This window comes from Cynocephalus volans, chromosome 5 (assembly GCF_027409185.1).
Source record: "Cynocephalus volans isolate mCynVol1 chromosome 5, mCynVol1.pri, whole genome shotgun sequence".
In the NCBI taxonomy this organism is placed as follows: domain Eukaryota; kingdom Metazoa; phylum Chordata; class Mammalia; order Dermoptera; family Cynocephalidae; genus Cynocephalus; species Cynocephalus volans.
Genome location: NC_084464.1, coordinates 115,748,720 through 115,761,304, shown reverse-complemented (window position 1 = coordinate 115,761,304; position 12,585 = coordinate 115,748,720). Strand labels below are relative to the sequence as shown.

Below are 12,585 nucleotides of genomic sequence, written 5' to 3'. Positions count from 1 at the left end.
CAGTGTAAAGGGAAATTCAGCAAAATATAAAAATTGAATTACTTATTCAGTTATTTCTGTCTTTAGTTTCTACGGTGTCCTAATAGTTGAAAGACAGCTTTAATATAGGAGACCTGTAGTGTACAGATTTCAGTTATGCAGCACACAGCATATTAAGTGTTAATATGATTCAGAGAAACAGAACCAATAGGATATGTATACATGTATGTACATATGTATATATGTGTTTGTGTGTATACATGTATACATTTATTTGTTTAATTATTTATTTTTTTAAAGGAATTGACTGGCCAGCCATCAAAAACAAACAAAAAAATAAAGGAATTAATTCACATGATTATGGAGGCTGGCACATCCAAAATCTGCAGGGTGAATTAGTATGCTGGAGACCCTGGAAAGAGCCAGTGTTATAGTTTATAAGTCCCAAAACTGTCTGCTGGCAGAATTCTCTCTTGCTAGGAGATCAGTCTTTTGTTCCAGTAAGGCCGTCAACTGATTGGATGAGGCCCACTGACATTATGGAGGACAATCTGCTTTACTCGATCTACAGATTCAGAAACACCCTCACAGACACACCCAGAATAATGTTTGACCAAATATCTGGGCACCCAGTGGCCCAGCTGAGTTGACACATAAAATTAACTACCACACAGAAACATCCAAAATACTGTCTTACTACATATCTGGGCACTGTTGCCCAGCCAAGTTGACACATAAAATTAAGTATCTCAGTGACCTAAACTGGATCTAATATCTATCAATAATGTTTCTTTACTTTATGCAGAAATTTTCTAGTTGAAAAATTTTTAAAAGGAATTAAATTTTCAAGTTATTTTATGAGAAGAAAGATAGGCCTTTCAGTATATTAAGACAGAGAAAACCATTATAGTTCATCATATCAGCCACTTGAATCAAGAGGCTGGACAACATCTCAACCCTCTTCTGTTTGGGCGGTCTTCCATTGGCATGTTAATAAAAGCTGGGTCCCATCTCCACCAAAAAGGCCAGTTGATTCCTGACAGCTGGAGCATATGACCTAAGAACTATTTATGGGATGCTCCTGCCCAGGACTTTTACCCTGAAATGAATGGCTGCATTGTTTGGCTCCCTCTTTCTATTCATATGTTGAAGCCATAGCCCCCCCCCCCATACTTCAGAATATGATTGTATTTGGAGATGCGACCCTTGAAGAGGTAATTAAGTTATAATGGAGTTGTTAAGGGTGGGTCTTGATCCAATGGAGTCCTTCAAAAAGAGATTAGGACACAGACAACAGAGACAGAGGAATGACCCTGTGAGAACACAGCAGTAAGGTGGCGAGCCAAGGAGGGAGGCCTTAGAAGAAACCAAACTTTCTGAAACCTTGATCTTGGACCTTTAGCCTCCAGATTTCTGAGAAAATAAATTTCTATCTACCAGAAATTCTGTCTACCCAGTCTGTGGTATTTTGTTATGGAAGCCTTAGCAAACTAACACACCTGTCTTCAGGGATTTTACAGTTTTGTAAAGGGAGACATTTATATGTGAATAAATATAAGAAAAAATATAGGTGCTAAAATATAAGTTGCATACAGGTTGGTAGAGGATAAATACAGAGAGTTAGGGAAGAGGGGTTAGGAAAATGCCATATAATTTGGATATTATTTATGTCTTATTTTTAGGTAAGATCTTTTCTTGAACCTCATAAATACTTGTTGTTTACCTTAAGAAGAAATGAAAATGTGTTTGGCTGATTAACCTACTGTCATGAATGAAAAGGAGATCTTTATACAGAATAAAAGCAAACTATCAAGCATCTGATGGGGGAAATAAGCCTCAACATCCTGCTTTTACAGTTTTATCTGAAAGATGCTTTCAAACATACTAATATACCAACAAATGTAAACATTTATTATGTCAACACAATATAAAACTAACGTCAAACTTTCCCCACAAAGCAAGGTGGCCAAATTATGGCGATACCAGGGCCATCACGAACATTCTGTGGAGAAAGATTGCTACTAGCACAAGTAGAGTCCACATTGAAAAGTTTAATGCCCTAGAAAGTACAAAAACTATGTTTTAGAAAAAAGAGTTAGTCGCACCAAAGAACACTCTAAAATTGTGCACACCTACACCTACGTAGAAGTTATTGTTTCCGAGATCTGATGAGATCGGGTGCGTTCAGGGTGGTATGGCCGTAGACAGAAGTTATTGTTATATTAAGGAAAGTATGGTAATCTCTGGGAGCACAGTCACAGAAAATTTGGATGAAAAGGAAAATAAGCTCAATTAGAAAAGAGAAAGTAGAAAAGGTCAGTTGGCATAGTCTAACCCCCACTGCTGCTGAGTAATATCTGTTCTGGAATATCAGTGTTCCCTGTCCATGTTCATATGAAAAAGATAACGTGCTTCCAATGAATACCTCAACTTTTTTTGTATTAACATTAGTACAAATGGGATGAGAGTATATCAGTTTTTCTCTGTTAACTACAAATCTGAAGTTTCCCAGTTAAACCTATCCAAAGCTTAAGTGCAATTTCCTAGAAATTTTGTTTTACATCCATGATCAGAAAGAATCTAGGATTCACTGGGTTGTATATAAAATATCTGTGTGTTCATGGTATAAGGAAAAATTTCTCAGTGTAAGCAGTGCTTTGGCATTATCTTGTCACGAACTGTGAAGCATTTTAGATTTTACTCTTCTTTCAAACTAATAAATTAATCTGCTACAGTTTCTTGGATACTGGCAGAAGTCATGAGAGCCCCAGGTCAGAGACAAAGTACTTCATTGTTCACAGCCCAGAAAGCAGCATGAGTATCAGCAGATGTGTGTCAGTTCTTGCCCCCAAGTCCCACAGGGAAAAGGGAATGGACCCAAATGACACCTGCACACTTTGTGGGCTGCATTGCAAAAAGAAACCCAGGTCCAACAGCCCAAACTTCTTAAGCAAGCAGCGAACAAGCTGATCTTCCTTACCCTGATAGTAAGCAGTTACATGATAGTCATGATAATCACCTTGACCTACTACTTGTTGTCTACATGTCTAACTACAGAAACTGCTCAGTTGCAGGAGACAAATAAGGCTTGCAGTCTGGCATACTCAGCAGGGACATTCAGAGTCAAGACAGATCTGCCACTTCTAACCATCAACCCCTCCACATTCTTGGCAGAAACCAAATTTTCACATGAACATGTGACTGTGGACCACTCCGATTAATCTGGCTGATGGAGATTTCATTCTGATTTCTCATATAGCACTTAATTAGGGCACTGACCTTGATTGTGACTTCCAGAGTTCTGAAATCCCATAAACCACCAGAGTCTACCTAGAAAGCCAGGGGCGTTCTCCTTAAGGCTCTCATTTGACCTTTCTGCTTGGTTTGCACCATTAATCCAGGAATAGCTGGATGTATTAAGTATGGTTCAGAATCTGCCATCTAGGGCGATTCTATCATCTAGAACAACTCTGGCCAGTGAATCACATGTGGAGCTGACTGTTTTCTAAGGCTCAGGTGGTATCACTGATCACTTTAGCTAAACTCAGCAACAAATTTCTTACCACCTTTTGTAATTAACTGACTCCCATCTTCAGACAAGCAACCACGCAGTGCATATAAATGAGTCACTTATCACTGTGGAGAGATCCTCCCAGTAACTAAGGGTGGCCCCATTTTGGAGAGATCTCCACAGTCATCTGAGGGCTAGGTGATCTATTTTGGGTTCCTTAAACACTTGAAAGTCTCTTAAGACCACACCTAGGGTATAAGTTACTGCGATCATGAAAGCAGAGATATTAATGCCTTGCTTTCTCACAGAGAAGTACAGTCCCGGGGGGTGAACAGGGTGTCCCTAGGAAGAAACTGTTCATTACAATTGTTGTAACTCCCTGGTGCGACCAACATAAGTCTGAAAGCACAGGTTGTAGTGCCTCCAACACAGGGAGAAAGTCCCTCCACCTGGAGGAGAGCTACAATAACCAGGACACTGTCTTTAAGCCCGCTTCCTAATACAGACTTCAAACTCCTCCCCAATTCCTCCTCAATAACAGGAAATAAAGTAGAGGACCATTTATTTTCCAGTTGCCCATAAAATATGGTCAACATGTTCCCTACCAATCCCCATGGCCTTCCCTCAAATTCTGTTAGCTGGTCGACAGAGCTCTCATTTTTCCTTTTTCAGATAGCCATGTCTCTGTTAGCATCCTATCCTTATTACCAAAAACTGCCAAGAGACATGAAGAGTCTGAAATTTTACTCTATTTGCAAGGTAACAAGCTAGCCAGCCACAGTGTCATCACGCTAGTATGACACAAGACTCCTGCATTAAAGACATACTTTATTAAAGAATAATTTATCACTCACAGCAACAGCAGTGACCCGAGTATCAGTATTACCTTTTGTGCTGCCATCCTGAACCCCAATTCCCATGGGCCAACATGAAGAGGGTCACATAATACCCGCACTTGCACTAGATTGCATTACAGGATATGTATTAGTTCATTTTCTATTTCTTATAACAGAATACCTGAAACTGGGTGATTTATAATAAAATGAAATTTATTTATCATAGTTTGAAGGCTGGGAAATCCATGGTCCAGGGGACACATTGGGTGAGGGGTTTCTTGGTGTGGACTTGTTGGAGTGAGCAGGACTGAAGCCACATTGGGACCTAAAACCACATAGGCTCTAAAAGATTTTTAAAGGACAGTTTTTTCCTTGGCATGCATTTCTCTGAGTTCCCTCTTTTCCCATGGTTATTTCATATTTTGAACCTTGGTTATGGGGCAAGATGACATTACTTACATAAGTATAAAGCTGTTTTCCAACCAGCCTGAAGCTGCAAACTTGCCACAAGCCACATACTATCCAGACCCTGAGATAACAGCAAGGGTGGGAGCAGAAACCAGATGGAGCCTTGGTGACACTTCACATCTGGCTCTTTGCATGGAGCCCTTACAGCTCATGTCTCCCCTGATCCTGCTTTTTCATTTCCCTCATTCCATTCTCTCAAGCCCCTCTTTAAAAACTTCTCAATAAATCTGAGTTTTTGATACAGCTTACGTCTGGCCATTCTCCTTCTGGTCTGCCAGAGAGATGGGATAGCCTAACATTCCTCCTCAGGTCACCCATATTCCTAAATAAAAGCTGATTTCCATTTTCACCTGACATTTGACTTTCAGTGGTTTACTTTTGAAAGAGGGAAGGCAGTGGGACCCACCTAGTAACAGACTCTCCAGAGTCCCATGGTGATGCAGGCAATCACATAACCAGAGTAGGGAGAGAGTGCTTGGTCACTTGCCCTCCTTATGAAGGCACCAGTCCACACCCATGATAACCCATTAAACCATTAATAGATTAATCCATTCATAAGAGCATATTTTGCATGATCCATTCACCTCTGAAAGGCCCTATATTTCAACACTGCCATGTTGAGAGTCAAGCTCCCACATGAGCTTTGGAAGGGACAAGCAATCATACCATAGTAGGAGAGGAACCTAGAACTTAGGGAAACTGACTTTTTTAATGGGTAGTAAGCATGCCTGCCCTTTGTTCCAGAGGGAGTTATTTTCTCTATCTTCCAAGGCTGTCCACTATACAAATATCCTTGAAAAGATAGTTTGGAACAAAGGGCAGTCAGTACCTCTGCTCTCATGATATTCAGAAACCCATGTCTACTAACAGAAACCTGTAGTTTCTTATTAGAAAATGCCACTAATTCATATTTTGCATTAATTAGGTTTGTATTCACCGGCATATAACAAAATCCCAACTACAGTGGTTTAACTAAATGTGTTTTTTGTTTGTTTCTTTTGTTTTTTTCCCTGCACATAATCAGATGTTTACAGGTGTACAGTAAGGTCTGGTACAGCTATAAATGAGGTCATCAAGGATCCAGGTCCCTATCCTTCTTCTCCACTCTTCTCAATCATTTGGCCTTCCACCTCAGGGTCAAAACACACATACTCTACTTCCATTTGTACAGTTCTGGTATAAGGTGGAGAGGAATGATCAGACTTAAAGGAAGGTTAAAAATATTGAGATCGGAAAGAGGAAGAATTAAGATACACATGTAAGGTGATTAGGAGACACTAAGAAGCTGATTTTCCCAGTCAATGTGGGTATAGGAATTTATTAGGAATTGTATACAAGTAGGTGGATTAGATCAAAGTGATAGTATGTCTTGAATGTCACAGTCAAAGCATTAATCAAATAACAAACTAACAGGAATGCCTTGGAAGGTTTAATGCAATTGAGTAACTTAGTAGATAAACTATGGTTCAAAAATACATTTTTAATGTAAATGGATAATCTGAAATTTTGTTACACAAATGCACAGTTCAAATAACATTATAATCTTTCAGTTTGGTGTTGCTGTTCAGGTTTATGAGTTATAGCTTGTAGCACTGTGTAAAAACAGGCACCATGCTTACAAGATCAGAATTTAGCTTGCGACTGTTATAGTTTGTTACAACACCCTAGTGTGCCACTATACTTTTCTACCTTCCGTATTACCATATGGAATTGCTACATAGAATTTAACACCAAGAAATCTAAATTTCCTTAGAGTAGAAATGAACTTATATAAATAACTTTCACAGCAACTAAAAATTAAAGTATCTGCTGCAGTTGTCAGCACAATCTTTAACTGTGCATTCTATGAACTATCCATTCTCTCAACTTGTTTCTTTCTACTGCTATTGTCTAAAACGTCCTATTTTAAAAGTTCGATAAGGACTAATTAGAATATGGTAATGAAGTTTGAAGCTTGTCAATGGGTTTCAATAACTGATTCTACTTTTAGCTCTGATTACCTAAAGTTCATCATAGATGTTTAGGGACATAATTCTCCCCGCCAGCTCTTATCACTGGAAAAAACTCCTTCTCCCTCCCCTTACTGGCCAGTTGCCAAAAAACCCAAACAAAAACAAAAACAAAAAACAACAAATAAACTTCTCCAATGCAGTTTCTAAGGGTAAAATAATTTGCTTCTATTAGTTTAAAATTGTTAAATAATGAATAATAAGCTCCTCAGGCAATCAAAAGATACATCCAGGCTCTTCTCACAAGTTCAAGGCTAAGTCCTGTGAATGCAAACAATAATAATCATCATTATTACCACTGTTATAACAGTAATAATAATAATCCCCTATGTTCATATAGTTCTTTGTTTTAAAACTATTCCATATTAATTTTCTTATTTGAACTTCTCAATATTCATACGAGAAATTACTCTCCAAGTAATACTGCCCTATCTTACAGATAAGGCAATTCAGACAAGAAAAAGTTTAAGTGACTTGCCAGAAGTCACATGCACTAGAGAAACAATTATGTGCAAGACAGACATGGTCCCTCCTCTTATGAAACTCTATTCCAGAGAGACATTCAGACAAGTTGTGGGCAACTGTAAGGCAGTAAGTGTTGAGCTAGAGCGTGGTACAAGCCATTACCACCAGACCTGGGGAGAGGGGGTCAGGGAAGTCTTCCTTAGGAAAATAAAGTCTTATTTCAGACTTCCTTGTATTGACTTTGGGGAAGAACATTAGTTTCTACTAAATTAACCTGTTCTGTTCTCAGAACCCTCCAAGTTGATTTTGGACTTGATAGAGCAAAATTTAGTCAATACCATGTAATTAACTTTACCTCTAGGCCAATGTTTCTACCACTGTGGTTCCTGTACCAACTGCAGTCACCTGGAGTCTTGTTAAAAATACAGATGGTGTTGGGGGTGCGGGAATTGGCACAGGCCAACCTGGACTGATTTTTTTCTAAATCTCTTGGGGGTGGGTCCAGGAAATTGCTGCTTTAACCATTAACAGCCTTGGAGATTTTGAAGTCAAATAGCAAATTAAAAAGGATATTTTTGGTAGTGTCTCTAAATGGTTTCTGCTTCATTATGCTGCCCCCCGGCCCCCGCCCCCTGCATTTTCTTTTGATGGGGGTGTGGGGGTGTGGTCATTTGGGGGGAACTGCAAATGATATAGTTGAGATAAGAGTGTTACATTACACACTGTCAGCCCCACCCCTCACCCGCAAGGTGTCTGGCTTATGGTAAGTGCTTGATAAATGGTGACTTATTGAACACAGGGACATAGGTATTTATATGCTTCTAACTGTTTTGAAAGTCCTTTCTCTTAGCTTCCTGCTCCAATCTTCCAGTATCTAGCCAGCAACAGAAGCAATATAGTGTCATAGCTAGGGTGCGTGGAGTTTAGAGAGAGATTTGAATTCAGCCCCCACAGATCATCAGTTAGTAGTTGATAGGACCAAGTTCCTTAATCTGATCCCATCTATAAAGAAGGAATAGAAATAGTACTTACATCCCATCGTTGCTGGGAGCCTTAAATAAGTATTTATTCTAAATAGATATCAATGAAATAGATTACGAGTATAAATGCAAATGCTTAGAGCGGTGCCTAATTCATAAATGAGTCCTATAAATGCTTATTCAAACCCAGGCCGTACACTTTCTCCCCTTAACAGGTTAGTACTTGCAGAGCAATTATCAGCAAAAAAAGACTACATGGAACAACCGAGAAAAAGAGGCAACCCCGCATGGGGGCAGTGGGCCGCAGCCGGGTGGTCTCGGGGACCAGAAAAGGGCGTAAGGGTGGGCTCGCACGGTACGGTTCGTGGCACGTGGTCGAGCCCGGCGGGAGCTTCGCGACAGTGGGGGAGGGGAACGCGTACGACGAGGCAGAGTGGTCCAGACGGCCAAGGCTACGGTTGAGGAGGCGCCGACTGCGCAGGCTCGGGATAGATGCAACCACTGTGCAAAGATCCGGGGGGGAGTGTCAACCAGGTTCCACGCTCCCTTTAACTACTTGGCGGAGCGAAAACTTGCCTTTTTTCTCATTTTAAGACTGTGTATGACGCCGCCCTCCGTTTGTTTTTTATCATTAGAAAGACTCTCATCCCAAGCTCCAAGCGGCCTCTTTCTCTAGTCATGCCCCTTCCTCCCCCGTGGAGGTGACAGTGGGCGCGCCCCACCTCCCCTCGGCCTCCGGAGGTGGTTTGGCGGCCCCCTCCCCCTCCCCAGTGTCGCGAGTTGGCGCCGCTGCCGCCCCCAGCTCCGCGCTCGCGGCCCTTCGGCCGGGCGGTACCGAGCCCTCTCGGCGCTCCCCTCCTGCCCTCCCTCCGACCTGCCCTTCCCCGCGGAACTGCTACCCCCACCTTTCCCCCCGTCCCCTTCCTCTCCCCGCCAAGTCGCGGCGGCAGCAGCAGCAGCAGCAGCAGCAGGAGGAGGAGCCGGAGCCGGGAGGCGGCGGTGGCCGGGGAGCCCATGGCGTACAGTCAAGGAGGCGGCAAGAAGAAAGTCTGCTACTACTACGACGGTGAGAACCCGGGCCGGCGGCAGGGTGGGCAGGAGGGCTGGGCCGCCAGGTTCCGCGGCCGCTGTCGCGAGTGGGCGCCGGTGCTGAGGGATGGGAAGGAGGAGGGACCGACGTTTGGCCGCATCTTAACCCATTCCCGTCCCGACACGGTCAGTGGGAGACCTTCCTTCCCGATCGGCTCCCGCCGACTCTGCGGGCAGGAATCGGGGGTCGCCCCCCTTGCCTCCTGCCTCTCTGCCTCCGGCCGCGCGGTCCTCCGCCACAGCGGTGGTGCCCTCCGGGGACGGCGTCGGCCTACCCGGCGAGGGGGTAGAGGGACGGCTCTCCCTCCCGCCTGCCACTCGTGGCAGCTCAGGTTCGGGGGTGCTCTGAGCCTGCCTCCGGCACCCGATTCCTACCCGCTGAGACAAAATTTTCCCCCGGCCCTGCCTCTACACAAAGCCCCGAGGCCGCGGGAGCTCCGCCCTCCAGCCCCCTCCGCTCCCCCATCCCCGCAGGCTCCCCTCCCCTCGGCCTAGGTCTTTCTGAGTGTCTTGGGTCTTTCTGAGTGTCTTCTTTCTCCTCTTCCAGTCTCACCCCGGCCCCCTGGAGCCGGGTCGGGGCTGGGCAGTAGTTGTGAGGGCGGCGGCCTTGGTCCGGCGGTGGCGCCCTCACACCCGTGTTTTGCGTGGACTCCATCTCTCCCCTTTGTTCGCTGGGCTCTTTGAGCGCCACTTTCTCAGGATTCAAATGGAAGGGCTTCGCTTCCTCAATAACAATTAGGGTTTTGGAGTTTGAGGTAGGTAGTCTTCGCGAGAAATAGGACGTGGAAGGGAAACGTGGATCTGTTGCTGCTTGTGTTGTAGATCAGACTCGATGGGTCCTGGCTTGCCTCTGTGGGAGGTGGTTACCAACCACTTCTTTGTTGCTCTTTGTTCGATCAGGAAATAGACCCTGGTTTGCAAGTTTAGGAGAGCGTTGGCATTTTGCTTGTGAAGGCTCTTCCTAGGTGGTGGGAGTCCTGGTGTAGGAAAACGTTGAGGACTAGTGCAGGAGTACTAAATATTCTCATCAGGTAAGCGTGAACCCACAGTACAGTGAATTACAAAAGTCAGATGACTTAATCTTAAGAGTTTTCTAATTTAGAGTATGAGCAGTAACATTAAATGTATGAATCCTTTTTCCTGTGCCAGTCTAAATTATACTCAATGGAGTAGTAACCTGTTTTACAGATTTCACGAAGACTTTAACTTCGTAAATAGTTTCTAGTAGGTTGCTCTTGAGAAAAGGAATTCCAGAATTTAGCAAAGAAGCTAGGCGCGATGACCTGAAAGTCCTATCTGATTTGTATGAAGTAATACATACTTTGGAAGCTGTTTCCTACATTTGAGGTATTGTGAATCACAATATCTTAGGTGGATAAGACCCTAGAAGACTAGGTCAAAATAAATCTGACTTCAACATGAAAATAGCTGTACTATTTCTTCTCAGTTAGCAAGGATTAGCCTTTATTGCCTTTTTATATAAAATAACCACCTGTGTCATTTGGGAAAAATCTCAAATCTAATAAAAGAAATCTAAATTGTCTGATCTGTGATAGCTAGGACAAAATAGTAACCGCCCTACTTAAAACATTTTTTTTAAGAGGACCACGTATATGTGTTTTATAAATTGATTTGAAATTATGCCATCGTGGAGGGGTGGAGATGGGAGTACATTTTAATTTTAACGTGAATTAGATCGTATAATTTTGGTTATAGGCAAAACCCTTGCCTTGCATTCCCTGATCTAATTGGAAAGGAAATAACCCTGTGTGTGAGCTAATATTTAAAATTATATTGTTTCTAAGGTTTGGAGATTCGTTCTTGTCAGGGCTTGGGGTTAGAGGGGAAAGTTTTAACAGGTTGGGGAAAATGGTGCTAAGGCTCTTCTTGCAGCTCTCAGTTGATGTTGGCAGTGATGGGCCCTGATGGAGTAAGCTGCTTGTCTTGTCACCAGGCTTGAACTGTGGAATCAGGAGGTACACTTGAGCAGCGCTTTTCTGAACAGCTGTTTGTTCATGGGCCCATTTATGATGAGCCTTTGTTGAGGGAGTGGAGGCAGGCACTGGTCCTGGGGCAAGATGCAGGCTTGATAGGTGGAGTGGAAATACCAAGAATCTCATGGTTGTGACTTAATACTTCATTATAGCCCATTCAGACTGCTTTACCTGATGGCCAACAAGCAGTTTGGAAATCTCTAGTGGGTTATCTGTCTTTTGTCTGTGGCTCTTATTTAACTTGTTTTTAAATGGAAGTTTTAGTTGCTTACATTTTGAATATTCTTTGGGTTTTTGTGGGAGGGAGCTAATAAAATATTTTGCAGAGATTATTAAGTTCATATAGGTATCATTATTACTAATTATGATGTGATAGCTGCTAAACTCTACACCATTAATTCCAACAATTTACATTTTTATTACCAAAAAACCCTGCTTTGTCAGCTTATGAAAGTAGCGATGATAATTTTTTCTTTCAGTTGTGATAAGAGAGGGTGCAAGTAAAGCAGCTTCTGCACCAAAGAATTGTAGGACTCTCGGGTATACAACACAGATTGGATCAGGAGTGGGGTATCAGTAGTAATAGTAATAGGGCCTGAATAATCTGCTAGCCTAAATCACCTCGTTTTAACTTGTTGGTAAAGGAAGTAGAGAGAAGAAAAGGAGGAAAGGAGTGAAGAAACAAATTTTATAACCACTGGAATCCTACCTTTAGGCTTACTGGGACCATTAGGTATACTGTAAGACTCGGCCACACAAGATACAATGTCTACCTTTGAGGCTGTGTGAGATTTTCCTATGCTTGAATCCTCTTCCCCCAATCTCAATGAAAGGGCCTTCTAAAGATATGTGTATTTGTATTAGTCCGTTAATGTTGCTTATAACAAAATACACGTAACTGGATGATTAATAAAGAAAATTAAATTTAGTGCTTATGGTTTCAGAGGCTGGGAAGTCCAGAATTCAGGGAACACAGCTGGTGAAGGCCTTGCCTTGGTGGTGGCGACAGTGATCCAGGTGTCTCACATTGCGAAAATCTCAGAGCAGAGAGACAGACAGACTCTTCTTGCTTCCCTTTTAAAGCCTGCAGAACTATACCCCTCAGCACCGTTATTAATTCATTCACTATGGCATGGTACTGCAATCTAATCACTTCTTTAAGTCCCCACTTTACAATGACCATAATAGGGTTCCCCACCCTGTTAACATTGTCACTTGGGGGTTAAGTTTTGGAGAGACACTTAATCCAAGACT

At 42.7% G+C, this 12,585-nt stretch overlaps 1 protein-coding gene across 2 annotated transcripts in view; it reads left to right on the top strand.

Moving 5' to 3' along the window:
- Positions 1–9,009: 9,009 nt before the first annotated feature.
- HDAC2 (histone deacetylase 2) overlaps positions 9,010–12,585 on the top strand; it is a 32,114-nt gene continuing 28,538 nt past the window's right edge. The window contains exon 1 of one of the 2 annotated variants that reach the window (XM_063096957.1): positions 9,010–9,314. In XM_063096957.1, coding sequence (XP_062953027.1) covers positions 9,263–9,314 — 52 coding nt within the window. In that variant the 5' untranslated portion in view covers positions 9,010–9,262. The remainder of the gene's footprint in view (positions 9,315–12,585) is intronic. The other variant, XM_063096956.1, reaches the window with a different exon arrangement.